The sequence below is a fragment of the Hippocampus bargibanti genome, linkage group LG03, assembly GCF_051943395.1.
Source record: "Hippocampus bargibanti isolate YZ-2025 linkage group LG03, ASM5194339v1, whole genome shotgun sequence".
In the NCBI taxonomy this organism is placed as follows: Eukaryota; Metazoa; Chordata; class Actinopteri; order Syngnathiformes; family Syngnathidae; genus Hippocampus; species Hippocampus bargibanti.
The window spans coordinates 4623525-4650342 of record NC_142736.1 but is presented as its reverse complement, the minus strand read 5'-3'; the positions used below and the strand labels follow the sequence as shown (position 1 = coordinate 4650342).

Genomic DNA, 26818 nt, shown 5'->3' with positions numbered 1-26818 from the left:
CAGTAACTCAAATCGATAGAAAGCTAGCTAGCTAATAGATAGCTACTGATAGCTATTCGCTAGCTAGCGAGATCGCTTGCTAGATAGCTAATAGATAACCAGCTAGCTGGCCAAAAACCCAGATAGATAGCTAAGAGATAGATATCCAGCTAATAGATAGCTCGGCAGCTAGACATTGGGTGGGTTCTTACTAGTGATGGGAATTCCGGCTCTTTTCGGAGAGCCGGTTATTTTGGCTCGGCTCACAAAAAAGATCCGGCTCCTTCGGCTCCCAAATGACTCCTTAGTTTTTTTTTTTTTTTTTTTTTTTTTTTTTTTTTTTTTTTTTTTTTTGCTTAAAGGACAACTGACACCATTTTTTTCTTTTGCTAACTGACATCAGGAAAACGTTTTATAGCATCTAAAATACCCAAAACACGCAGCCTGATATTTTTAGTCAAATGCAAAACACCAATAAAAATGACTTCAAGTGTCCCAAAACTGCCACAAAATGAGCTCGGAACAGATTCAGAAAGTCCCGCCCCCTTGTTCGTGACGTCACGCTAGGATACTCCTTCACAAACTGCCTTGCTCCAGAATCAAAACAATGGCTTCAGACTGTTCAGATTCAGAGAATATGCTTTCTTGTTACACATCCAGTTATGAATATGATTCAAATAGTTCTGAAGAGGAAAGCATACATGTTTGCAATCGATTAAAGAAGTCCTTCCGTATCAATTCGAGCCATCTGGACTCCAATGTAGCGCCCAGAAAATGTATCTAGTGCGTCGCCAGCGTGCGTCTGCGCGCTGAAGGTCAGGCGGCGACAAAGCGCTTGCAAAGTCTCCAATCGTCGTCGTCCGTGACGTCACCAAGTGAGCTCTGTCCGGCCCATGTGGTGGCCCCGCCTCTTGCCCCGCCTCTCCTTAGCCTTAATAAGAGGCGGCGGGACGTCCCGACTCGGCGGGAACATGCCTGCTCCCGTGCCTGCGCCTGTCACGGCGCTGCTGCCCTTGCTCCTTCCGCTCCTGCTGCCGGCGCTCGCGGTTTCCGGAACCGCCGTCGGCCTCCCGGGCTCGCCCGCCCCAGTTGAGGAGGACCACGGCGGCGGGGGGTACCGTGTGGTCCAGTGGGAATGGGCCTACGTGCAGACCCCGTACGTCATCGCCGTGTGGCTACTGGTGGCCAGCGTGGCCAAGATCCGTGAGTACGCAGCGCAAAGGTCCCGATCGAAATGGCTAGAGGTGGAGGGATAATAATAATAGTAATACAGTGATACCTTGGCTTATGAACTTAATTGGTTTCCAGACAGAGTGTGTAAGGCAAAAAAGTGTGTATCCTAAAAATTAATTTCCAATAGGAAACCATTAAAATGAGAATAATCCGTTCCCAGGTCCCCATAAAACATAATTTTCTACTTTCTAATTTTCTAAGCCTTCAAACTACACAAATTGTACCTTTTTTATTTTTTATGTATCATAAATGTGCTATGGTATTATAATTAAAGAAATAAACTGTACTGTATAATAAAGTTGTTTTATTGACCTGTGATGATCGTTGATGGAATGGAGTGGCCGCTTTCATCAGCATTAAACACTTGATGAGGAACGTAACCTACTTCTTTCACCACCATGCTTGTCTGTGACTGTAAAGTTGTTCGCGAACGAGCTCGTTCTCCGAACAAGAAAATGGCAGCCGGCTTGTTTTGGTCCTCTATTCCCCACCCCCAGTCTTCGGTTAAAGCCACGTGATTGGTCAAGAACGCAGCAGTGAGGGGGGGGGGGGGTGGTTTAAACATTAAAGAGACAAAATGGATAGAAAACAGTGAAATTTGGACTCGTTTCAGCTTTGATAGTTCAAAGGCAGAGTGCAGACTGCAAGGTTAAAATTCCCATCAATCAGGCTCCACAAATAACCCGCACAAGCCATCTGGACACTTGATGCAAAAAGCAATCAACCCAGCTAAACATAACACCATTAATGAGGAACTAGGTAAAATTATGGCAGAGAAAGCACCTACAAGGGATCATTCCTCAAGATGGTGATAGAAGAAGGTTGCGTTCTTCATCAAGTGTTTAATGCTGATGAAAGCGGCCACTCCATTCCATCAAGCTATCAACGACCATCACAAAGGTAAATAAAACGACTTTATTATAAAGTACAGTTTATTTCTTTAATTATAATTCAATAGCACATTTATTATACATAAAATAATGTATATTTTGTGTCGTTTTAAGGCTTATTTAGATGAAAATTATATTTTATGGCAACCTGGGAACGAATTATTCTCATTTTAATGGTTTCCCATGGGAAATTAATTTTTGAGATACACACTTTTCGCCTGACACACTCTATCTGGGAACCAATTAAGTTCGTAAGCCAAGGTATCACTGTATAAAGAAGAATTTTAAAGTTGATGCGTCACGTTTCTTGCCGCGGGCGGGCTAACTGTTCTGGGCTCAAAGCGGGCCACCTCGAGGTGGTCCGTAAGAAGGCGTCCGATTTGAAGATGGCGTCCAATTGTGACTTTTCTTGCTGGACGTGCGTCAGTTTTCCAGCTGTGTCAGCGCTTCACGGCGGTGGTGCCCGAGAGCTGCCTGCTGATCCTGCTGGGCCTGGCGCTGGGCGGCCTGGTCCTGCTGGCCAGCCAGCGGCAGCCGTACCAGCTGGAGCCCGCCCTCTTCTTCCTCTTCCTGCTGCCCACCATCGTGGGCGACGCCGGCTACTTTATGCCCGCCCGCCTCTTCTTCGACAACCTGGGCGCCATCCTCACGTACGCCGTGGCGGGAACGCTGTGGAACGCCTTCTGCACCGGTTTGGGCCTTTACGGCGCCAGCCTAGCGGGAGTGATCGGTGAGCTCGCCTGCCGCCGGCGCCGTCACCGCCGCCCACGTGCCCGTTCCCAGCGTCTCTGCTCGCCTTCTCAGACGGGCGCGTGCAGGCGGGCCTGATGGACTTCCTGCTGTTCGGAGCGCTGATCTCGGCCGTGGACCCGGTGGCCGTCTTGGCCGTGTTTGAGGAGGTCCACGTCAACGACACGCTCTTCATCATTGTCTTCGGGGAGTCGCTGCTCAACGACGCCGTCACCGTGGTGATCGCACGCACATGCCAACACAGTGTCTGAAACTCATGTCAAAAAGTTAGCGGACACCAGGGCAGACAACTCTGAAAAGTTGCCTGCCCAATTTTTCAAAACTTGAAACACAATAAGACGATTACTTGTATTGTACTGACTGATTACTTCTATTGTCCTGCTTGAGTATGGGGTCTACGACTGGCCTGATTGCCCCATTTGCTCTGGTATCACCTCATCAGCATAACTGAGCCTATGTTGCCTAAGAAGTCTCTTGTAGGAACGATCCAAACTGAACCTCACCCCACCATGGCGATTTAGTGAAGGGTTTTGCTGTTTTATGAAAATAGCTTATTCTACTCCCCTTTCTAACCATCTAAGATTTTATCCTCATTGTCGTCAAATGAGTGCTTGCTAGCTTTTAGGTGCATTTGTACTGCAGATTGATGCCCACTAGTATTATACTCAAAATTCTCAAAAAAAGACTTTATCAACATCGCAGGGATAATACTGGTTCAATTTTGATCATACTTATAAAAGACTTCTTAGGCAACATAGACTTAGTTATGCTGATGAGGTGATACCAGGGCAAATGGGGCAATCAGGCAAGTCGTAGACCCCATACTCAGGCAGGACAACAGAAGTAATCAGTCAGGACGATACAAGTAATCAGTGTAGTCGCAGGGAGTAGTGCTCTACTCCCCCCAATCTGAGATCTGGGACCAATCATAGCAGAGTCTGGCACCACCACGTCTGGACAGTAGGGATATAGATATAGGGCCAAAACTACCAGCAAAAGATTTTCGTTGGCTGACGAAGCCTCTTGGATAAGAAGCGAAATGTCTGTCACCTTCAAAGAAGTACAGATGACTGCTGAAGAAACCTTTGCATCGATGTTGCAAAGTATTAAGGATTTATTTTTAATTAAGAAGGATGTAAATACCACAAATGCTCCGTTTGCTTTATTGAAGAAAGCAAACGTTTGATTTGAAAAAAATACATTTCGTTTCGGGCGGAGACGTTTTGTAAGTTATACACCCTACGTAAAAGTTGCACGCCCTGGGCGTCAGGGCACACGTTATTTCAGACACTGCGCCAACATCAAAGCGGGTTCCTCCGTCTCCTTTAAAGGCACAATTCTCGCCGCCGTGACCTTTCCGTCAGCGAATCCCGGCGACCAGCGACGAGGGCCAGGAATGCCCCAGGACGCTTTGTTGAGCCTCGGCCGACATACTCATTAGTGCTGACCATAACTTCTCCCCCCCTGAGATGGCGTGCACCCCCCTCGGCGGAATCAGAATCAGAAAACCTTTAAAGAACAACCGACATCACGTTTTTGTTTCCTAACTGACATCATAAAAATGTTTTATAGCATCTAAAATACCCAAAACACGCAGTATGATATTTTTAGTCAAATGCAAAATACCAATAAAAATGACTTGAAGTGTCCAAAATCTGCAGAAAAATGAACCCGGAAGTGGCCAGTTTCAAAAGGTCCCGCCCCCTTGTTTGTGATGTCACCCCAAGACGTCTTGCCTTGCTGGAGAATCAAAACAATGGCTTCAGATTCGGAGAATATGCTTTCTTGTTACACCTCCAGTTATGAATATGATTCATATAGTTCTGAAGAGGAAAGCATACATGTTTGGAATTGATTCGAGAATTTATTCCGTGCCATTTTGAGGCAATAAGGGGGGGGGGGGGGGGTGTTGCACCAAAAAGAGGCAGAAAATGGCGACAAAGCATCGTGTAAGGAATTAACCAGCCCGTTTCCACAGGCTGATTAATTCCTTACACAGAGCTTTGTCGCCTTCTTCTGCCTCTTTTTGGTGCAACATGAAGTTTTCAGAACAAACAAGTACAGCAAAATGAATTGACGTGATGGAAGGACTGCTACAATGTGTCCTTTTTTCGGTCAGGGGCGTTCCTTCAGTGACGTAACGTGAGGACCCGTCACCAACTCAAAAACAAGACTTCCGTAATATTCAGCGCGAGTCTTAAAACGTAAAATATAGCTATATGCGGTGGAATCTTTGTAAAATCCGCTCAGTAGAAGTCATTTGAAGCCATTTTACAAATTATGGACACAACTTGTCCGGAGACGTCGGTTGTCCTTTAAAGGTCCCACAATGGGGAAATTTGCAGTCCAGAGCAACAATTTGAAAGGGGATGGGGGGGGGGGGGGGGGTGAAAGGATAGAAAACAAGATATTCTACGCATAGTGAAATAAAAATGTCAGTAGACTGAGATGTATACTATAAACGTGCAAAACCGTTTCATAATAAACTGTACATAGTGCAAGTATCAAGAAAGGTATATTGATATATGTAACTGTATTGCATCAACCCATATTTACAGTACAAGAGTCCAGATGTTTTGGTCACATGTGATTATTGAGAATTGAGAAGCCTGACAGCAGTCAGTAGGAACGGGCGGCGGTACCTCTCCTTCTTGCAGCACGGGTGTAACAGTCTCTGGCTGAAGAACGTCTGTGTAAGCTCACAGTCGTAAATAATACTTTATCAACGTCGCATGGGGGCCTCAATCTGCAGTACATATGTACCTAAAAGCTAGCAACCACCCATTTGACGACAATGAGGTTAAAATCTTAGCGAAACAAAACAGATGCTTTGAAAGGGGAGTAAAAGAAGCTATTTTCATGAAACAGCAAAACCCTTCACTAAATCACCTTGGTGGGGTGAGGTTCAATTTGGATCATACCTACAACTGACTTCTTAGGCAACACAGGCTCAGTTATGCTGATGAGGTGATACCAGATCAAATGGGGCAATCAGGCCAGTTTTAGACCCATACTCAAGCAGGACAATAGAAGTAATCAGTCAGGACAATAGTAGTAATCAGTTTCGCCGCAGGGAGTAGTCCTCTTCTCCCCCCAACATGGACCAGAGAGTCCAGCGAGCAGCCCAGGACAGAACTGGCCCTCTTGACCAGGTGCCCCAGTCTTTTCCTGTCCCGGGTGGTGATGCTGCCTGACCAGCAGACAATTCCATAGTGGATGGCTGAAGCCACCACAGAGTCATAGAAAGTCTTTAGGAGTGACCCCTGACCCCCAAAAGACCTCAACGCCAAACGCTTTTGTCCGATGGAGCCACTTGAAATGAAAGTTTGGAGCAGATTAGCCAAAAGCGCTAATGTTCATCAGAACTCGGAATCTGAGTTTATCCCGCCGGCAACCGAGCGCCTTTCGGTCGGCGCGTTTCCGAGCCAATTTGCCAGATTTTGACGTCTGGCGCCCGTCCGCCGTCTCTTTGTGCGTTTCAGGTGCTGTACAAGGTTTACATTTCCTTTGTGGAAGTCGGAGTGGAGAACGTGCAGACGGCCGATTACTTCAAAGGAATCGGTGAGATGGAATAAAGAGCCAAAATGGCGCCCCCGGAGGAGTTGGACCGATTTTTAAAAAATCGTTTCCGACCGTCAGCCTCCTTCCTGGTGGTCAGCGTGGGCGGGACCTTGGTGGGTCTGGTTTTCGCCGTCCTTCTCAGCTTCATCACGCGCTTCACGAAGAAAGTTCGGATCATCGAGCCGCTCTTTGTCTTCCTGATGGTCTACCTGGCGTACCTCACCGCCGAACTCTGCTCGCTCTCCGCCATCTTGTCGTAAGTCGCCGACATCCGGCTCGCCTTCCATGTTCTCCTTTTCCAAAACCGAAAACGCGGACGTGACGCGCTCGCTTGGCTGGTCTGCGTGCTTCAGGATGACCTTCTGCGGGATGGGCGCCAACAAGTACGTGGAGGCCAACATCTCGCAGAAGTCTCGGACCACCGTCAAGTACACCATGAAAACCTTGGCCAGCATCGCCGAGACCCTCATCTTCATCTTCCTCGGCATCTCCGCCGTCGACAAGTCCAAGTGGGCCTGGGACGCGGGCCTGGTGGCCTGCACCCTGGTCTTCATCTTCATCTTCAGGGCTGCGGGTCAGTGGTGCCCCCCGCCAACAAACCGGTCAGGACGGGAACAAAAATTCCAAGCGGCGACTTGGCGTGTCTTCAGGCGTGGTGGGTCAAACCTGGATCCTGAACCGCTTCCGTCTGGTCCCGCTGGACAAGATGGACCAAGTGGTGATGTCCTACGGTGGCCTGCGGGGGGCGGTGGCCTTCGCGCTGGTGGTCCTGCTGGACGGCAACCGCGTCAAGGCCAAAGATTATTTTGTGGCCACCACCATCGTGGTGGTCTTCTTCACCGTCATATTCCAGGTACCCTGACGCCACACTCGCTGAGCCAGGTAGCGTGCTAACCAGCTAAGTCGCTCACAAAAGGGACACGTCCGTAGATCGAACATGGGAAGCCGGATGCCAGGGGGGGTACCAGTGGCCTTCTGCTTTTTTGCCCTTTTCTAAATCTGCATGTGTTTGTGTGCACGCCCGCGACAGGGCTTGACCATCAAGCCGCTGGTCAAGTGGCTGAAAGTTCCTCGCTCCACCAGCAGGAAGCCCACCATCAACGAGGAGATACACGAGAGGGTCAGTACGCCACTTCCATTGTCTTTAGAGAGTCGTGGCGGAAAAGTAGTCAGGTACAGTGATACCTTGGCTTACGAACTTAATTGATTCCCAGGAGAGTGTGTAAGGCGAAAAGTGTGTATCCCCAAAAATAATTTCCCATAAGAAACCATTAAAATGAGAATAATCCGTTCCCAGGTCCCCATAAAACATAATTTTCTACTTTCTAATTTTCTAAGCCTTTCAAACTGCACAAAATATACCTTACAGTAATGTCTCGTTACATCGATATCGGTTATATCGATAGTACCGCTTATTACGATACTATTTCTATGAACGCAAGGAGAACATTACATGCGCGCAGGATCGGATATACCGATAGTCCGGTTATATCGATATTTTTTCCGACTCCCCAGAATATCGATATAACAAGACTTTACTGTATTTGATCTATACTAAATGTTTATTATAATTAAAGAAATCAACTGTACTATATAATAAAGTTGTTTTATTGACCTTTGTGATGGTCGTTGATGGCTTGATGGAATGGAGTGGCCGCTTTCATCAGCATTAAACACTTGATGAGGAACGTGACCTTCTTTCACCATCTTCAGGAATGATCCCTTGTAGGTGCTTTCTATGCGAACATTTTACCTTGTTCCTCATCAATTGTGTTCTGTTTAGCTCAGTTGATAGCTTTTTGTATCAAGTGTACAGATGGCTTGTGCGGGTTATTTGTGAAGCCTGATTGATGGGATATTTTAACCTTGCAGTCTACACTCTGCTTTTGAACTATCAAAGTTGATATCCATTTTGTCATTCTCTGTCGTCTCCTGTCTCTTTAATATTTAAACCACCTCCCCTCACTGCTGTGTTTTTGACCAATGACGTCAAAGTTCAAAAAGTATCAAAGTATCAAAGTATCAATGTTGAAACAAGTCCAAATTTCACAGTTTTCTATCCATTTTATCACTCTCTCTTTATCGTCTGCCTGTCTATTTAATGTTTAACCACCCCCGCCTCATTGCTGCGTTCTTGACCAATCACATCGCTTCAACCGAAGACTGGGGGCGGGGAATAGAGGACAAAAAAAAAGGCGGGTGCCATTTTCCTTTTTGAAGAACGGCCTCACTCTCTCTCTGTATGGAACCCCCCCCCCCTCACTGCTGCGTTCTTGACCAATCACGTGGCTTTAACCAAAGACTGGAGGCGGGGCATCGAGGACAAAAACAGTCAGCTGCCATTTTCTTGTTAGGAGAACGGGCTCGTTCGCCAACGACACATCACTCATTGTGGCGATCCGTGTGTATCCCAAAAAATAGTTCGTATGCCAAGGTAAAATTTTCATAAACGTAACGTTCGTAAACTGGAAAGTTTGTAAGCCAAGGGATTCGTAAACCGGAGTATCACTGTACGTGCGACCCCCAACCACCTCCCACCCGCACATCCCCCGCGCAGGCCTTTGACCACATCCTGACGGCAGTGGAGGACATCGCGGGGCTCCAGGGTTATCACCACTGGCGGGACAAGTGAGTGAGACCGCGTGAGGCGGCGCCGTCGCGGATGCCTCACCCATGTCATCGGCAGATGGGAGCAGTTCGACAAGAACCACCTGAGTAAGCTTCTGCTGCGCAAGTCGGAGTACAGGAAGAGCGAGCTGTGGGAGGCGTACCAGAAGATCAACATCCGGGACGCCATCAGCCTCATCGACCAGGTGGGCAGGAGCCCCCCCAGTGCCGACGTTCTGAGCCGGGACAGAGTCTCGCTGCCCTCCATGAGCGGCGACGCTTCCTTCGGCGTCGCCAAGTACCTGTGAGCCCCCGACCGTCTCCGCGGTCAAAATAATAATACATGTCATTTATAAGCGCCTTTCAAAACTCTCAAGGTCACTTTACAGTCAGAGAATACAGTTTTTCTGCGAGTGAGCAGCGGCAGTGACACGCGCCAGCGTTCACTCAACCCAGAAGTATCTCAAATAGATAGAAAGCTAGCGAGCTAGCCAGCCAATTGATAGCCAAATACTACCTAGTGAGATAGCTAGCCAGCTTGAGAGTGAATAGCTAGCTAGCCAACCAGATAGCTAATAGATAGCAAATAGCTAGCTGGCAGCCAGATAGCTAATAGATAGCAAATTGCTTGCAAATTTATAAGCGCCTTTCAAAACTCTCAAGGTCACTTTACAGTCACATGATAAAGTTTTTCTGAGAGTGAGCAGCGACACGCGCCAGCGTTCACTCAACACGGAAGTAACTCAAATAGATAGAAAGCTAGCTAGTTAGCAGACAGCTCGAGAGTGAATAGCTTGCTAGCCAGATAGCTAGCTAGCCAACCAGATAGCTAATATATAGCAAATAGATAGCTGGCCAGCCAGATAGCTACTAGATAGCAAATTGCTAGCAAATTTATAAGCGCCTTTCAAAACTCTCAAGGTCACTTTACAGTCACAGGATAAAGTTTTTCTGTGGGTGAGCAGCGGCAGCCACACGCGCCAGCATTCACTAAACCCAGAAGTAACTCAAATAGATAGAAAGCTAGCTAGCTAGCCAGCCAATTGATAGGCAAATGATACCTAGCTAGACAGCCAGCCAGCTCGAGAGTGAATAGCTAGCTAGCCAGATACCTAGCTAGCCATCCAGATAGCTAATAGATAGCAAATTACGAGCAAATTTATAAGCGCCTTTCAAAACTCTCAAGCTCCCTCTATAGTCGCACGAGAAGTTTTTCTGTGGGTGAGCAGTGGCAGCCACACGCATTCACTCAACCCGGAAGTAACTGAAATAGATAGAAAGCTAGCTAGCTAATAGATACCTGATAGAAAGCGCCCATCCTGACGTTAGCTTGACGCACGCTTGCTTTTTCAGGCGAGAGAACGGCAGCGGCGTGCGTTTGGACCTTCAGGTCATCCACGACGTTCCCGGCGGCAAGCTGGAGGAGGACATGGAGACGCATCACTTCCTGGCGGAAAACCTCTATAAGCCCAGGAAGCGGGTAAGGCCCGAAGAGCACGCGCGGCGCTCAAATCGGCGCACGTGACGCGCGGCCTGTCGGGGCAGTACCAGTCGCACTACAGTCGCCACTTCATGCCGGCGGGCGACAACGAGCGACAAGATCGCGAGGTCTTCCAGAGGAACATGAAGAGTCGCATGGAGAGCTTCAAGTCGGGGCGACACAAGCGGCACAAGAAGGAGCGAACGCCCAAGAAGGTCTACCTCGCAGGGGGGCTCCTGGGGGCTGGGGGTCACCCCCCTAGCGCATGGCCATCCCTTGCTCAATGACACCGACTGATCCCGCAGCGACGAGGTTCCGACGCCGGTGACAAAGCCAGAAAGAACCTTGGCTGGCAGGACCAAGGTTAGGTGCACCAAAATGGCCGTCCTGCCCCTTTACCAAAGTTGGGAGCCCCTCCCGCAAACCTGTTTGCTCTCTTTGCCAAGCACGTTAGCGTCCACGTGTTCAACGTCGCTCTGTGTAGATCCTGTGGTGGTTCCTCTGGGATCGGATGAGGATCAAGACGAGTGTCCCGATGCTGAGAAGGATGAAGACGTGGGGATCACCTTCATCGCCGCGGAAGCGCAAACCCCCATACGGCGCCCACTTTCAGGTACTGACCACAGCAGCCGTGTGCATGTTAGTGATGTGTCGTTCGCGAACGAGCCGGTTCTTAGAGCCGGATCTCTGAAGTGAACGAAGAGAGTTCCTAATAATGAGCCGGGAATGGGAGCCAACTTTTTTGATAATAATAATAATAATAAGAAGAAGAAGAAGACTATGAATAATATAAATGATATGAATAATATGAATAACACGAATATAATAATAATGAATATACTAATAATAATAATAATAATAATAATAATAATGATAATACATTTCATTTCTAAGCGCCTTTCAAAACTCTTAAGGTCACTTTACAGTCACAGGATCAGTTTTTTCTGTGGGTGAGCAGCGGCAGCCACACACGCCAGCGTTCACTCAACCCAGAAGTAACTCAAATAGATAGAAAGCTCGCGAGCCAGCTAATAGATACAATAATAATAATAATACATTTCATTTATAAGCACCTTTCAAAACTCTTCAAGGTCATTTTTGTCCTCTATTCCCCGCCCCCGGTCTTAGGTTAAAGCCGCACGTGATTGGTCGATATCCGTGGTAGAGGATGGAGGGGATAATTACAGACACTCGCAGTAGCCAGGAGAAGGGGGGTGGGTTAGGGTAGACAGGTGTACAAATATTATCACATTATGCTTTTATTATTATTCAATTATTATATTTTTTTACTAGTTGGTATGATAGCATTCTTAATATGAAAAGCAAATTAGTGACAGCTGATCATCAGACCAGAATAACCACAGGGAAAGTCAAAGTTAGCATCCACTAACTCTGTGCACATATAAATCAATAATAATAACATGAATCCAGGTAACATCCCGACTTACGACCACCCGTACTTACGACCCTATGTTTAACATTTTAAGAGGGGGAGTTTGCGAGTCATTTAGCCTTGGGATCTCTATTCAACATTTTGAATGGATTTCGACTTACGACCATTTCGACTTACGACCGTTTGGTCGGAACGGAACTTGGTCATAAGTCGGATGTTACCTGTATTTGATATAGTGTATTTTTTTACATGAGTAAATCGTTTTTCGCATAATGTTACATGATTTTTGGTAGTTAATTCATTTAAGCAACAAAAAAAAAACTAAAGAGCCATTTGGGAGCCAAAAGAGCCGGATCTTTTTTTATGAGCCGAGCCAAAAGAGCCGGCTCTCTGAATAGAGCCGCAATTCCCATCACGAGTGCATGTGTGTCCTCAGTGGCGGCTGGTGGGGACGCTCACCTCCCATGGAAGGGCGGCGGCGCACCATGGCCGCCGCCCTGCGTGTCCCTGGAGGCCACCAAGGTGATCCCGGTGGACCTCCGGCGGGCGTGGAACCAAAGCATCTCCTCGCTGGAGAGCGTGACGTCGCCACCGCCGCACGAGCCCGCCCCGTCCCGCCGGCCGGCCCCCCGCCCCGTCTCTTACGCGCCGCCGGCCGGCCCCCCTCGTGTCGCGCCGGAAAAGAACGAGGAGGACGAGGAGGAGCAGGACGAGATGAGGCCGCTCGTGCCGTCACTGAGAGCGACTTTGCCGACGGCCGCCGTGGGCAGGCGGCGGCAGCCTTGCGTGTACCTGAGGAGCCTGGTGACGGCGCCCCCGCCCGGCAGCTATGAGGAAGCGCATGGCCGAGGGCCCACCCAGCTTTAATAATAATAATAATAATAATAATAATAATAATAATAATAATAATAATACATTTCATTTCTAAGCGCCTTTCAAAATTCTCAAGGTCACTTTTTAGTCACATGATGTTTTTTCTGTGGGTGAGCAGCGGCAGCCACACTTTACACTCAACCCGGAATAGCTCAAATAGATAGAATGCTAGATAGCTAGCTAATAGATAGCCTGCCAGAAAAGCTGTTAGCTTGATAGCTAATAGATAGTCAGCTAGATAGCTAGCTAGCCGGCTAGATAGCTAGCCAGCTAGATAGCAAATAACAGAGCTTTTGTTTAGATAATTATATTATTGTTTGTTAATTATATACTCCATTTGAACTAATTTTATGATAATAATAATAATAATAATAATAATAATACATTTAATTTAAAAGCGTCTTTCAAAACTCTCAAGGTCACTTTCCAGTCACATGAAGTTTTTTTCTGTGGGTGAGCAGCGGCAGCCACATGCGGCAGCATTCACTCAACCCGGAATAACTCAGATAGCTAGAAAGCTAGCTAGATAGCATTGTACAACACTAAGGCGCCTGCTCACAAGAGACGTGACACGAGGTACAGACGTATTGTCCCTTCCAGAAACCTATTCAAAAACCAAAGCAGCACTTCCCTCTATAATCAATGTAAAAAATGTTAATCCCTTCCAAGCATTGAAAACAACTTTTTTGAAGCACTTTTTAACTATTTCACAGAATTTTCGACCGTAATCCGTTCTAGAAACCTGTTTGAAAACTGCTATGGTTGAAAACCAAAACATTTCCCATTCTAATCAATGTCTGTTTTTGAACAAAGCATTCTCTCACAAGGGCTCTTTAATTAGCCGCACAAGAATCCTAGATATCTAGCTAATAGATAGCCTGCCAGAAAAGCTGATAGCTAGATAGCTAATAGATAGCCAGCAAGATAGCTAGCTAGATAGCCCACCTCCTCCTGGCGAGAAGCAATCGCCGCCGATGCCGTCCGAATGCGCCAATTTGCTCAGGTCGCGACCTTCGCCCCAGTCGACGGCGGACCGCGCCCGCAAACGCCCGACCTCCGTCGCTCACCGGGCCCCGCCGGTGGCTTTGGACTCCCTTTGCAGACCGCCGAGACGGATTCCAGAACCAATGCATCGAGGAGGCTCCGCCCCCTCGACCGTGAGGCGGGGCACTCATTTGTAATATCCTCCTCTTGCCCTGTATTTTTGACCCAACAATAAAATGATGCTACGGCAGTCAAGGCTGCGATTTGTCGGACGGCCAAAGTACTTCCTGCGGGCTATGCCTCGTTGTTCTCACCGTTGACAAAAACGACGGCAACACCTCTCAAGCGCCGACTCGTATGCTTTTGCCAATCTGGGAGGCCCACTCGGATCCCTGTTCTTAACTATTGAAAAATATTAATCGTTTTTATTTCTTCAAAAGTACAATGATACGTCAGTTTACGAACCCCTTAGCTTACGAACTTTTCGGTTTATGAGCGTTACATTTATGAAAATTTTACCTTGGCATACTAACTATTCGGGATACACACGGAGCTGCCACAATGAGTGATGTGTCGTTCGCGAACGAGCCCGTTCTCCTAAAGAAAATGGCAGCCGGGTTGTTTTGTTACTCTATTCCCCGCCCCCAGTCAGTGAAATTTGGACTCGTTTCAACTTTGATAGTTCAAAAGCAGAGTGTAGACTGCAAGGTTAAAATATCCCATCAATCAGGCTCCACAAATACAAGCCGTACATTTGATGAAAAAATCTCTCAACCCAGCTAAACAGAACACAAATGATGAGGAACAAGGTAAAATTATCGCAGAGGAAGCAACAAGGGATCATTCCTCAAGATGGTGAAAGAAGAAGGCTACGTTCCATTCCATCAAGCCATCAACGACAATCACAAAGGTAAATACGGAATTTTTTTAAACATTATTTTAAATCCAAACCGCTGACGAGATAGACTTTTATTTTGAAGGTGGGTAACGGGGTTCCTGTGGACAGATTCCGGTATGCAGAGTATTCACAATTGCTGACTTGACGTAAACTCCGACTGCGGCCCAAAACGCGGTTGACACCCGTTGACCAAATTCTCCTGAATTGTCGGCGACGTGCTCAAGACGCCCACCACTATCTTAAGCTCGGTTAACACGTCTTTCGTTGAAGCTTGTGTCCGATTAAGGTCGTCTCGGTGTACGTTGGACTTTCTAGCCGTCGTTTAGCTTAGCCGAGTTGGCTAGCTGCTAACAAAGAGGCCCTCGTGCTCAACGCATCGCCCCGCAGAGATCGGAAGCGAAACATTTCGTAACTGTCGTGTGAACAATGTACGCAAGAAGGACACCAGAAGACGAGAAGGACCTTTGTGAAGAAAAAGAGGAGCACAAGGGACAACGTCAACTGCTAGACGCCATTTTGAGGATGCAGCCAAGAATTGTTCTTCACAGATTAGGTTGGCTCTTTCTGCTCGTCTCGCTTGTTTTCAAGTCTTTTTGAACGGGCTTCGTGGGTTGTTTTTTTGTGCACACGCGCTCAAATAAGTAACATTATATGCCTGTAGGAAATCACAAGTGCAAAGGCACAAAGCTCTCATCACATATTTATAGAATCAAAAGTCTCGAAACTTGTGCGACATCAGGACTTTTGTTATAATTCAGATCACCACAATAAAATAACAAATAATCCGGACATTGTAAAAAAAAGTTACAATGTAGCCACAAGGGAGCACAAGCCAGTGTCTTATTGTGCCAGTCCTAAGCCCGGATAAATACAGGGGTTGTTTCAGGAAGGGCATCCGATGTAAAAAAAAAAAATAATTGCCAAAACAAATATGCGAATCAAACCTATGAGAACCGTGGTCAGACCAGCCATGATGTTTGGACTGGAGACAGTGCCACTGAAGAAAAGACAGGAAGCAGAGCTGGAGGTAGCAGAGCTGAAGATGTTGATGTTTTCTTTGGGAGTGACCAGGTTGGATAGGATCAGGAATGAGTATATTAGAGGCTTTGGAGAGAAAGTCAGAGGCCAGACTGAGATGGTTTGGACATGTCCAGAGGAGAGAGACTATATCGGGAAAAGGATGCTGAGTCTTGAACTGCCAGGCAGGAGATGGAGAGGAAGACCGAAGAGGAGGTTTATGGATGTGGTCAAAGAGGACATGAAGGTAGCTGGTGTGAGAGAAGAGGATGCACAAAACCGGGATAGATGGAGGACATTGATTCGCTGTGGCGACCCCTGAGGGGAAAAGCCGAAAGGAAAAGAAGTAAAAAAAAAAGTTACAACAACAAAGTAAGTCAGTTGACAAATTCAAAACAAAATATTAACTTAAAAGAAATCAAATTGAGCACCAGAATGAAGTCAGCAGAATGCTATACAGTAAAGTCTCGTTATATCGATATTCAAGGGAGTCCGAAAAAATATCGATATAACCGGGACTATCGATATATCCGACCCATTTTGCATGTAATTTTCTCCGTGCGTGCGTAGAAATAGTATCGATATAACCGGGACTATCGATATATCCGATATCGATATAACGAGACTTTACTGTATTTGCAAAGGAAATGTTATCATGTCATCTAACTCACATTGCCACACAAAATCCGTGAAAGGCAGTGCATGCTTGGCATTTCCATGACTGTTGTAAACATGATCATAAGCCTGTCAAATGTTACCTTGAGCAGCGTTTAGATCATTCTTTGGGTGGGGCTACTACCGATAACGGGCAACCGCTGCTCGACGGTGATTTTCACTGCCCTCGTGTGCGACCACACTTTCATCCTTGACATTGCCACTGCCGTCTACAAACGCGTTCTTGTTCAAATTGCGCTTTTTATAAAACACAGAAGACGCGGTACGAAACACGAGTCGCGTGGTCACATCATAATAAAGTCAGGGCCGGTCGTGCTCCCATGCCGACTTGTAAAGCCTTTGGCATTTTTCTGTCCCGTATTCCTTGTCAGCAACGTAGGTTACTTTTCCCGTCTCAACTGGCGGCTTAACACCTTTCAGAAAATTCCACATTACAAAGCTGTTTTCACAGTTGAAGGTAGAAACAAGAAAGACGATAATATGGTCGCGAGTAGTGAAATGTGGTTGTCATATCGCGTGAGAGTACGCCAGACTCAACCAGATTCGTCATATACATGCGCAGTGGTAACACATTTATGATTTGTTTACCCGTACTGTATAGAGGTTCGGTTAATGCTGTGTTTATATTTTCAACTTAAAAGCACGTTTTTTAGAATATATTATCAACTAGTCAACCGGTCTGATTAGTAACTGAACCAAGTCGCCAAATGGGAAATAAGTCGACTCGGACTACTGCCAATTTTGAGCCTAACTTGTATTTGCTTGTTTGAGTAGCGATGCCTGACGAGAGACCAAACTGAGCATACGCTGCTGTGAGTCAGTCTCTCTCTCTCTCTCTCTCTCTCTCTCTCTCTCTCTCTCTCTCTCTCTCTCTCTCTCTCTCTCTCTCTCTCTCTCTCTCTCTCTCTCTCTCTCTCTCTCTCTCTCTCTCTCTCTCTCTCTCTCTCTCTCTCTGTCTCTCTCGCTCTCTCCCTCTCTCCCTCTCGCTCCCTCCCTTTGTGTGTCTGTGTCAAGGAGTAGCATAGACAGAGATGCACAGATGGGAGGCAGAGATTCTCCCGCAAGATCAACCTGATGGAGCATAAGTGAACGCACACAGTCAAGAATAAGAACACATTTAATTTCCAAACGCCTTTCAGAACCCATTCAGCTGCACCATGTGCACCAAGAAATTTGCCCAAAAGACGCATGAGAGCTCACACACGCAAAAAAAACTTTTACATGCTCGCCATAAGCTTGTTTGAACAGTTTGGACCAGGACATCCAGATGGAAAAGGACGAAAAAAGCTTTACATGCTTCGTGTTCGGCAAAATGTTCCAATTCAAGAGGTTCTCACACACGAGACGCATACTGCTGTGAAGCCCTTCAGCTGAGAACGCACACGGGTGCTAAAAGCTGTGTGTGTGTGTGTATGGTTAGGGGAAGGAAGTGTGCACGCTAAGACAAAGAGAAAGAGGTGTTTGCAGGAAAAAAGCAGCACGTCAGGAAAAAGTAGCGTTTTTCCTACGCCGGTGTCAGTCTTGAATCCCCCCCAAAAATGTAATGCTTTTCATGTCACATTTTGAGTGGTAATCTGAACTCATTTATCTCTGAGTAACTTTCACCGTCATTGCATGTGTGTCTGTCTTTTTGTGTCATGCAGACATCAGCAAAGATGCTTGTCCTGTGCGGCTGAAGAAGGAAGAAGAGGAAGCCCGCGACATTAAGAGAGAGGAGCAAGAGCACCCTTGCACCAAAGATGATGACAACAGATCATCAACTGATGATAGTCAAGATGAAGAGTCTGACAGTTATCTGACATGTCACACTGACAACAAACCCTGCAAATCTTCTCGGTGTGGCAAGACGTTTACTGATCAGAGTAATTTGAAAAAGCATGCGAGAACCCACACTGGTGGGAAACATTTTGGCTGCTCGGTTTGTGGCAAAGGATTCTCTCACAAGGGCAATTTAATTTGCCACACAAGAACCCACACTGGTGAGAAACCTTTTTTGTGTTCAGTTTGTGGCCAAGGATTCTCTCAGAAGGGCACTTTAATTATCCACACAAGAACCCACAGTGGTAAGAAACCTTTTGCCTGCTCGGTTTGTGGCAAAGGATTCTCTCAGAAGCAAATGTTAATTCGACACACAAGAACCCACACTGGTGAGAAGCCTTTTTCCTGTTCAGTTTGTGGCAAAGGATTCTCTCAGAAGCAAATGTTAATTCGACACACAATAACCCACACCGGTGAGAAGCCTTTTTCCTGTTCAGTTTGTGGCAAAGGATTCTCAAGTAAGAGCTATTTCATTAGCCACACAAGAATCCACAATGCTGACAAGCCTATTTCCTGTTCGGTTTGTGGCAAAGGCTTCTCTGCGAAGCAAAACTTAATTCATCACACAAGAACCCACACCGGTGAGAAGCCTTTTTCCTGTTCAGTTTGTGGCAAAGGATTCTCTCAGAAGCAAATGTTAATTCGACACACAAGAACCCACACTGGTGAGAAACCTTTTTCGTGTTCAGTTTGTGGCCAAGGATTCTCTCAGAAGGGCACTTTAATTATCCACACAAGAACGCACACTGGTAAGAAACCTTTTGCCTGCTCGGTTTGTGGCAAAGGATTCTCTCACAAGGGCAATTTAATTTGCCACACAAAGACCCACATTGGTGAGAAACCTTTTCCCTGTTCAGTTTGTGGCAAAGGATTCTCAAGTAAGAGCTATTTAATTAGCCACACAAGAATCCACACTGGTGAGAAGCCTTTTTCCTGTTCAGTTTGTGGCAAAGGCTTCTGTGCGAAGCAAAACTTAATTCATCACACAAGAACCCACACCGGTGAGAAGCCTTTTTCCTGTTCAGTTTGTGGCAAAGGATTCTCTCAGAAGCAAATGCTAATTGAACACACAAGAACCCACAATGGTGAGAAGCCTTTTTCCTGTTCACTTTGTGGCAAAGGATTCTCTGAGAAGCTAAACTTAATTGATCACTCAAGAACCCACACTGGTGAGAAGCCTTTTACCTGTTCAGTTTGTGGCAAAGGATTCTCAAGGAAGAGCTATTTAATTGGCCACACAAGAATCCACACTGGTGAGAAGCCCTTTTCCTGTTCGGTTTGTGGCAAAGAATTCTCTAATAAGGGCGATTTAATTCGCCACACAAAAACCCACACTGATGAGAAACCTTTTTCCTGTTCAGTTTGTGGCAAAGCATTCTCTCGGAAGGACCATTTAATTCGCCACACAATAATCCACACTGCTGAGAAACATTTTGCCTGTTAAGAATGTGGTCAAAGATTCTTAAAAGTGCACGGGAGAATCCACACCGGCGAGAAACCTTTCGCCTGCCGAGTTTGTTGCAAAGGATTCTCAAAGAAGGGCAATTTAATTAGCCACACAATAATCCACAGTGGTGAGAAACATTTTTCCTGCCCAGTTTGTGGAAAACAATTCTCTCACAAAAGCCATTTGCTGTAATTAGCCACACACGAATCCTCACTGGTTAGAACCCCTTTTCCTTCTCTGCTTATGGCCAAATATTTTTTGTGATGGGACTCCTGAAAAAGACACTCAAGACCGATACTGGTGAGAAACTGATCTGAACAGGCTTTATCAGGCTGATTGTAATTTATTTACATTCTTTTTTCCCCATTGGAATATTGAAATGGTTTTTTTCCAGGCTTTTAGTGATGGTTATTAAATGTAGTTTCCCCCCCCCCCCACTCATTTAAGGTTTTATTTGTACCATCGTTGACTGGACAGCACCCTAAGTGTAGTGAAATGTTTCATCGTCTATTATTAAAAAATACAGGCTGATTGTAATTTATTTATATTCTTTTTTTCCCCGTTGGAACATTGAACTTGTTATTTTTTTACTTTTAGTTATGGTTATTAAATGTAGTTTTTTTCCCATTAATTTTGAAGTTCCCTCCCCCCCTGTACCATCATTGACTGGACAGCACCCTACTTGTTGTGAAATGTTTAATTGTCTATTATAAAAAAATCAGCCCGAAAAAAATGACTATGTATAAATGGGTGAAAAAAAATGACAATATACTGTATAGCAGGGGTGCTCATTACGTCGATCGCGATCTACTGGTCGATCGTGGAGGTAGTACAGTAAAAAAAACATTTGTCAGCCTATCAAACGTCCCGTCACTTGATTGACATACAGGGCAACCATTCAGATGACAACTGAATTTTTACCTTGAGGTCGCCGTGCATGCGTAAACAACGGTGCTAACCGCAGCAAAATTTACAAGCTAGTCAGCGAATTACATCAGATTTTAAGCCCTTGCTAAAACATATGGTGATCAAAATGAGTGAGAAAGCGGGACCAAGTAAGGGGGCAAAACATATTACTTTCATACGGAATGGCCGAAAAGCCAGCTGAAAAAGAGAACGGTGGACAAACTAAAATCCCAGTTGTCCGGACAGCAGTCATTTTTCACTCAGCATACTTCAAAAGCGAAAGTCGCCACCGAAGCATCTTTCCGGGTGAGTCACGCCATCGTTAAAAACAATAAGTCCTTCCAAGACGGAGAGATGGTAAAAGAAGCATTCGTTGAAGCAGCTGACTCCTTGTTCAGAGACTTGGACAGTTCTGTAAAAAAAGTACCCTAACTTGAGGAAATGTGCTACCTCCTTGACTGCATTATTCGGCTCCACTTATTTATGAGTCAGCCTTTTCCTACATGAAGATCATTAAGTCCAAATACCGTTCCACCATGAATGATGAACATTTGGAAATGTTCTTGAGGCTAGCTGTCAGCAGCTACTGTCCGGACTATGCATCCCTGGCTGATTCAATTCAGTGCAAGTCATCAAAGTAAACTCAGGTAATTACAAAAACATGTTAATAGTTATTTATTATGTTATGTATACGTAGTTATTATGTGTGTTGTGCAATATTGGCTTATTTAGTTATGCAAGGTACATCAACATACATTGTACATACAAAGAATCCTTAAAACGTTTGAAAATAATTGTTTTGCATTTTTGTAGATCATTTTGACTTGGTAGTTTTTGTAAGTAGCTCGTATGCTGAAAAAGTGTGAGCACCCCTGCTGTATAGTACGTTGTTTTTCGCCCGAAAAAAAAACAACCATGTAAAGCAGGCGTGTCAAACTCAGGCCCGCGGCCCCATCTTGGCCTGCACTACAATTATATTTGGCCAGTGATATGATTTCTAATATTACATCTGGTCCGCCGGCCCGTTACACAGAGCACGTACCGCTAAAGGTGCCTACACATTGAACGCGTCAAGCGCAGGGTGGTGACGGTGCAGCCATGTATATGCAACGTCAGCGGCAGAGCTGATTGGCGAAAATGCCACGGCATTGGCGATACCCGGCGCTCGAAGTGTTGGCTTTTATGCCCGACGATTTGCTGGTTTTCAAGTCCCAAAATGTAGATTTGAACTTTTTCGCAACCTTTTCTGTTTGAATAACGCACCGATAAATCTCCAAATGGAGCTTATTGAGCTGGAGTGTCATTACACGCTCAAGTCAAAATATGACTGTCGGTGCTGCGCAATTTCAACTTGACCTCCCTGACACGCTGCCCGAACTCTGTGTCTAAGCTGCACAAATGCTCTCGATGTTTGGGAGCACATATCCGTGCGAGCAACTCGTCATTCGTGAAGGTGAACAAAACACCACATTGGAGTGGTCTCACCGATGAACACCTTCATTCAGTCCTGAGGATTTCCGGTGCGCAGAGCCTGACTCCACAAATGGATGCACTTGCATGTCAAAAGCGATGCCAAGGCTTGGACCCATGTGCAGCATCAGCGTCACTGAACAGTGAACAAAACTAAAATGGATCAATATGATTTGATTTGTTGATGGCATTGTCTGTTCAAAGTTGACCGAGATATTGTTTTAGGTGTTGGCCTTGGGCCTATGGGAGCAATTAAGTCCTCGTTTTCATCGGGATTTCCAAGAGTCTACTTGATGTATGGATGAAAAGGACTAAAAGCTAGCTAGCTATTTATCAGCTGGCTGGTTGGCTATCTGTGTATCTATTAGCTATATAGCTGGCTAGCTTTCTAGCTAGGTCATCATGTGTGTGTTGGCGGTAGGCCCGTCGCCCCCTAGCGGTCAAAGGGAGGAGCAGGGCGCCTCGCAAATCCTCCTGACATTTTGGGTTCCGTTTCACAAAGCGGGATTAGCCGGATCGGCTCACGTCGACTCGGACCACGCAAGGCTAAGCTCCGATCCGTTGCCGTTCCAACACGCAACGAGCTAACGGCGCCTCCAGTTGTTGGTGAATTCCATCTGGCTCATTTGCCTGGCGAGATGCTTGGATAATTCCTACGACATTCTTGTTGGACGTTGTTGATTCCAGACGACAGTTAGAGCGCAAATTTCGTTTCCACGATCTTTAGGGATGTTCATTGTTTGGTCCGCCCTTTTGTTTCACGTCTCAAGTACTAATAGATATCTATTCGTTAGCTATTGGCTATCTTTTCGCTAGCTATTGGCCATCTATGCGCTGGCGAATAGCTATCTATTCACTAGCTATTCGCTATTTATTCACTGGCTAATGGCTATCTATTCGCTAGCTATTAGCTATCTATTTGCTAGCTAATAGCTATCTATTCGCTAGGTGTTAGTTATCTATTCACTATGTATTATCTTTCTATTCGCTAGGTATCAGCTATCTATTCGCTAGCTATTGGCTATCTATTCACTAGATATTAGCTATCTATTCGCTGGCTAATGGCTATCTCGTCGCTAGCTATTAGCTATCTATTTGCTGGCTAATAGCTCTCTATTCCCTAGCTACATGGTAGTTTTTTTTCAACTAAAAATGCCATACTATAAATGGTCGTTTTTTTTCCAGCTACAAACACCTTACTATACATCACAGGTGTCAAAGTCAAGGCCCGTGGGCCAAATCCGGCCCGCCACATCACTTTTTTCGGCCCGCGAAAGCAAATCAAACTTGTTAAATTCCATGATGATTGCTAAAATCTGAGCCAAAATTTCACATTTTTGGATGTCAACCACAATAAAAGTCATTATTCTTGACTTCAGATTTGAAAACGAGTTATTCATTAATTTGCTGTGTGCTCTCTATGTAATATTTGAAGGGATTTAAACATTCTAATGGGTTCCCCAAATTCATAACGGCCCTCGAGAGGAAACCATAACTACAATGTGGCCCGCGGCAAAAAATGACTTTGACACCCCTGCTATACATGGATGACAGTTGTCCTTTAAAGCGCTACGCGCACCGACACGTTCGTTTGTCAATTTGCATACGGCAGCCTGCCTCGGACTACACCCTGACTGAAAAGTGTACTTGAGAGTTTTGAAATCTGTTAGAAACGTGAGTCCATGTGGTTCGTAGCGGTTTGCTTGTAGCTTTATTGAATAAAACGTTTGATTTGAAGAAAAAAAAATTGAAGTTGTCGGCCACCCGGGCCTAGTTTGACGTAAAAGTTGAACGCCGTGGGCCGCCGCTATTTCAAACACTGAGGCGCTTAGAACTCAAATGTGTCTTGTTCCAGTTCTATTTATTGTTATTGCATATAAAAATGTCCATCTAGAGGGGCGAGCGGCTCAGCTGACAAGACGTGGCGCCTTCCCGAAGGTGCCAAGATGGCGGAATCCACAGTCCGCCATTTTCAACGGAGCCCGTCCGCCCTTGCCGGAGCCCCGAGGGCGCTCGTCACCGGCCGCTGTCCATCTGTCCCGCTTGATTGGAACGGCGGCTGCGGGCGTAGTCTAACGCGCAAGGTTGGCGACAAAATGGAAGCCAGGGGGGGGGGCGGGTCTTTTTGTGGATTGGGTTTGAGGTCAAGGGTCGTGGGTGGAGCGGCCCTTGCGATGGGGCCCCTCCAGTGCCTCCTTCTTCTCCCGCAGGAAATTCCCAAAGGCCTCCTTCTCTTTGCTCTCCTCCACCTCTGAACACAAAACACACAAAGGCGCCAACTTTTCTTCATCGGAGGTCGAAAAGGGCGCCAAACGGCGAGTCGCCGCGGACGATCTTACTGCTGTGGTCCACGTCGTCCGCGTCGCTCGTCGCCTCCTCGTCTTCCTCATCAGAGCGACGGGCGCCGCGAGTCATGATGAGGTCACTGGGCCCGCAGGCGCCGGCTGTTTGGGAGACAACAAGGTAGGCGGCGCCACCACCATCAGGCGGGCCAACGGCAGCGTCCAGAGCACATCTGCCAAGGCGCACCACCATTCTTGCACCTTTTCGATCTATCTAGCTATCTAATAGCTATCTAGATGGCTATTTGGCTACCTATCTCATGGCTATCTATTAGCTGCCTAGCTGGCTATCTATTAGCTATCTACATGGCTATTTGGCTAGCTATCAAATTGCTATCTAATAGCTGTCTAGCTGGCTATCTATTATCTATCTAGATGGCTATTTGGCAAGCAACCTAATAGCTATCTATTAGCTGTCTAGCTGGCTGACTCGCTATCAAGCTGGCTATGTATTAGCTATTTAGATGGCTATTTGGCTAGCTATCAAATGCCTATCTAATAGCTGTCTAGCTGGCTACCTATTAGCTATCTAGATGGCTATTTGGCCAGCTATCTAATGGTTATCTATTACCTTAGCTACCTATCTAGCTGGCTAGGCATCAAATGGCTATCTAATAGCTATCCAGCTGGCTATCTATTAGCTATTTGGCTCGCTATGAAATGGCTATCTAATAGCTATCAGCTGTCTCGCTGACTGAATAGCTACGGAGATGGCTATCTATTAGCTATCTAGATGGCTATTTGGCTAGCTATCAAATGGCTGCCTAGCTGGCTATCTATTAGCTATCTAGATGGCTATTTGGCGAGGTATCAAATGGCTATCGAATAGATACAGTAAAGTCTCGTTATATCGATATCGGATATATCGATAGTCCCGGTTATATCGATACTATTTCTATGCACGCACGGAGAAAATTACATGCAAACAGGGTCGGATATATCGATAGTCCCAGTTATATCGATATTTTTTCGGACTCCCTTGAATATCGATATAACGAGACTTTACTGTATATATTAGCTGTCTAGTTAGCTATTTGGGTGGCCTATCTAATAGCTATTAGCTGTGTGGCTGGATGGCTAGCTATCTAGCTGGCTATCTAGTAGCTAACTAGATGGCTATTTGGCTATCAAATGGCTATCTAATAGCTATCTATTAGCTGTTTATCTATCTAGCTGGCTATCTAATAGCTATCAGAAGCTATCTATTAGCTAGCTCACTAGCTAGCTTTCTAACTATTTGAGTTACTTTGGGGTTGAGTGAACACTGGTGCATGTGGCTGCCGCTGCTCACCCACAGAAAAACTGATCCTGTGACTGGTAAGTTAGCTTGAGTTTTGAAAGGCGCTTAGAAATGAAGTGGATTATTATTATTATTGTTATTCTCGTCATCATTGGCTAGCTATATGCTATCTATTAGCTATCTGGCTGGCTAGATAGCTATCTATTAGCTATGTAGCTGGCTGGCTATCTAGGTAAGTATCTGTTGGCTATCGATTAGCTTGCTAGTTAGCTTTCTATCTATTTGACGAAAAGGCAAATGCTGGCCGGCGCTTGGCAGCATTTGGTGTCTCGCCTTTGACCCTTTGGAAAAAGCAGCCAAGGTGGCGCCACTCATTTTGGCTTTGGACAAAATGGCGAGCGGCCCTCACCTGCGTCGGGATCGGCGGTCAAACGGACGGCGCCGAGGTCTCTGCCCAGTCGCTCCAGCTGCTCTTGGCGTTTTCCACTTTGGGCCTCCGTCTGCCGAACAAGTGGGAGTTTTATAATAATAATAATAATAACAATAATAATAATAATAATAATCCATTTCATTTCTAAGCGCCTTTCAGAACTCTCAATGTCACTTTACAGTCACAGGATGAAGTTTTTTCTGTGGGTGAGCAGCGGCAGCCACACAAGCCAGTGTTCACTCAACCCCAAAGTAACTCAGATAGAAAGCTAGCTAGCGAGCTAGCTAATAGATAGCTTATGATAGCTAATAGATAGACAGCTAATAGATGGCCATTTGAGTGATTTTGAGAAGGGTTCATTCAACCCAGAATAACTCAGATAGAAGGCTAGCTAGCTAGCTAGCTAGCAGGTATCTAATAAATAGTTAGCCAGCTCGCCAATTAATAGTTAGCTAGCCAGCTACATAGCTAATAGATAGCTAGCTAGCTAATAGACAGCAAATAGATGATGGCAGTGAATGAGTTAAACATTAGTGCCTTGTGATACACTTTATATATATATATATATATATATATATATATATATATATATATATATATATATATATATATATATATATATATATATATATATATATATATATATATATATATATATAATAATAATAATAATAATAATAATACATTTCATTTCTTAGCGCCTTTCAAAACTGTCAAGGTCACTTTTCAGTCACAGGATAAGTTTTTCTGTGGGTGAGCAGGGGCAGCCACGCACGTCAGCGTTCACTCAACCTGAAAGTAACTCAAATAGAAAGAAAGCTAGCT

At 45.7% G+C, this 26818-nt stretch overlaps 2 protein-coding genes and 1 long non-coding RNA gene across 3 annotated transcripts; 2 read left to right on the top strand and 1 right to left on the bottom strand.

Moving 5' to 3' along the window:
• The first annotated feature begins 351 nt into the window (after positions 1–351).
• slc9a5 (solute carrier family 9 member A5) lies at positions 352–13993 on the top strand. Its single transcript, XM_088991737.1, has 15 exons — positions 352–1182; positions 2530–2832; positions 2907–3070; positions 6335–6413; positions 6492–6669; positions 6767–6987; positions 7064–7266; positions 7444–7533; positions 8971–9041; positions 9100–9324; positions 10374–10500; positions 10566–10715; positions 10806–10863; positions 10985–11113; positions 12330–13993. The coding sequence occupies exons 1-15, from the start codon at positions 873–875 to the stop codon at positions 12758–12760; spliced, it is 2739 nt and encodes a 912-aa protein (XP_088847863.1). The 5' UTR covers positions 352–872; the 3' UTR covers positions 12761–13993.
• Positions 13994–14779: 786 nt separating this feature from the next.
• Positions 14780–20142, top strand: LOC148900089 (uncharacterized). Its single transcript, XM_088991606.1, has 2 exons — positions 14780–15201; positions 17984–20142. Exons 1-2 carry the CDS (start codon positions 15075–15077, stop codon positions 19600–19602), a joined length of 1746 nt encoding a protein of 581 aa, XP_088847732.1. The 5' UTR covers positions 14780–15074; the 3' UTR covers positions 19603–20142.
• A 560-nt stretch (positions 20143–20702) lies between these two features.
• LOC148900088 (uncharacterized) lies at positions 20703–26067 on the bottom strand. Its single transcript, XR_016114407.1, has 3 exons — positions 25973–26067; positions 24321–24425; positions 20703–24232 (listed from the first exon to the last, which is right to left on the bottom strand). It is a non-coding gene; the product is annotated as an uncharacterized LOC148900088 (long non-coding RNA).
• Positions 26068–26818: the final 751 nt, after the last annotated feature.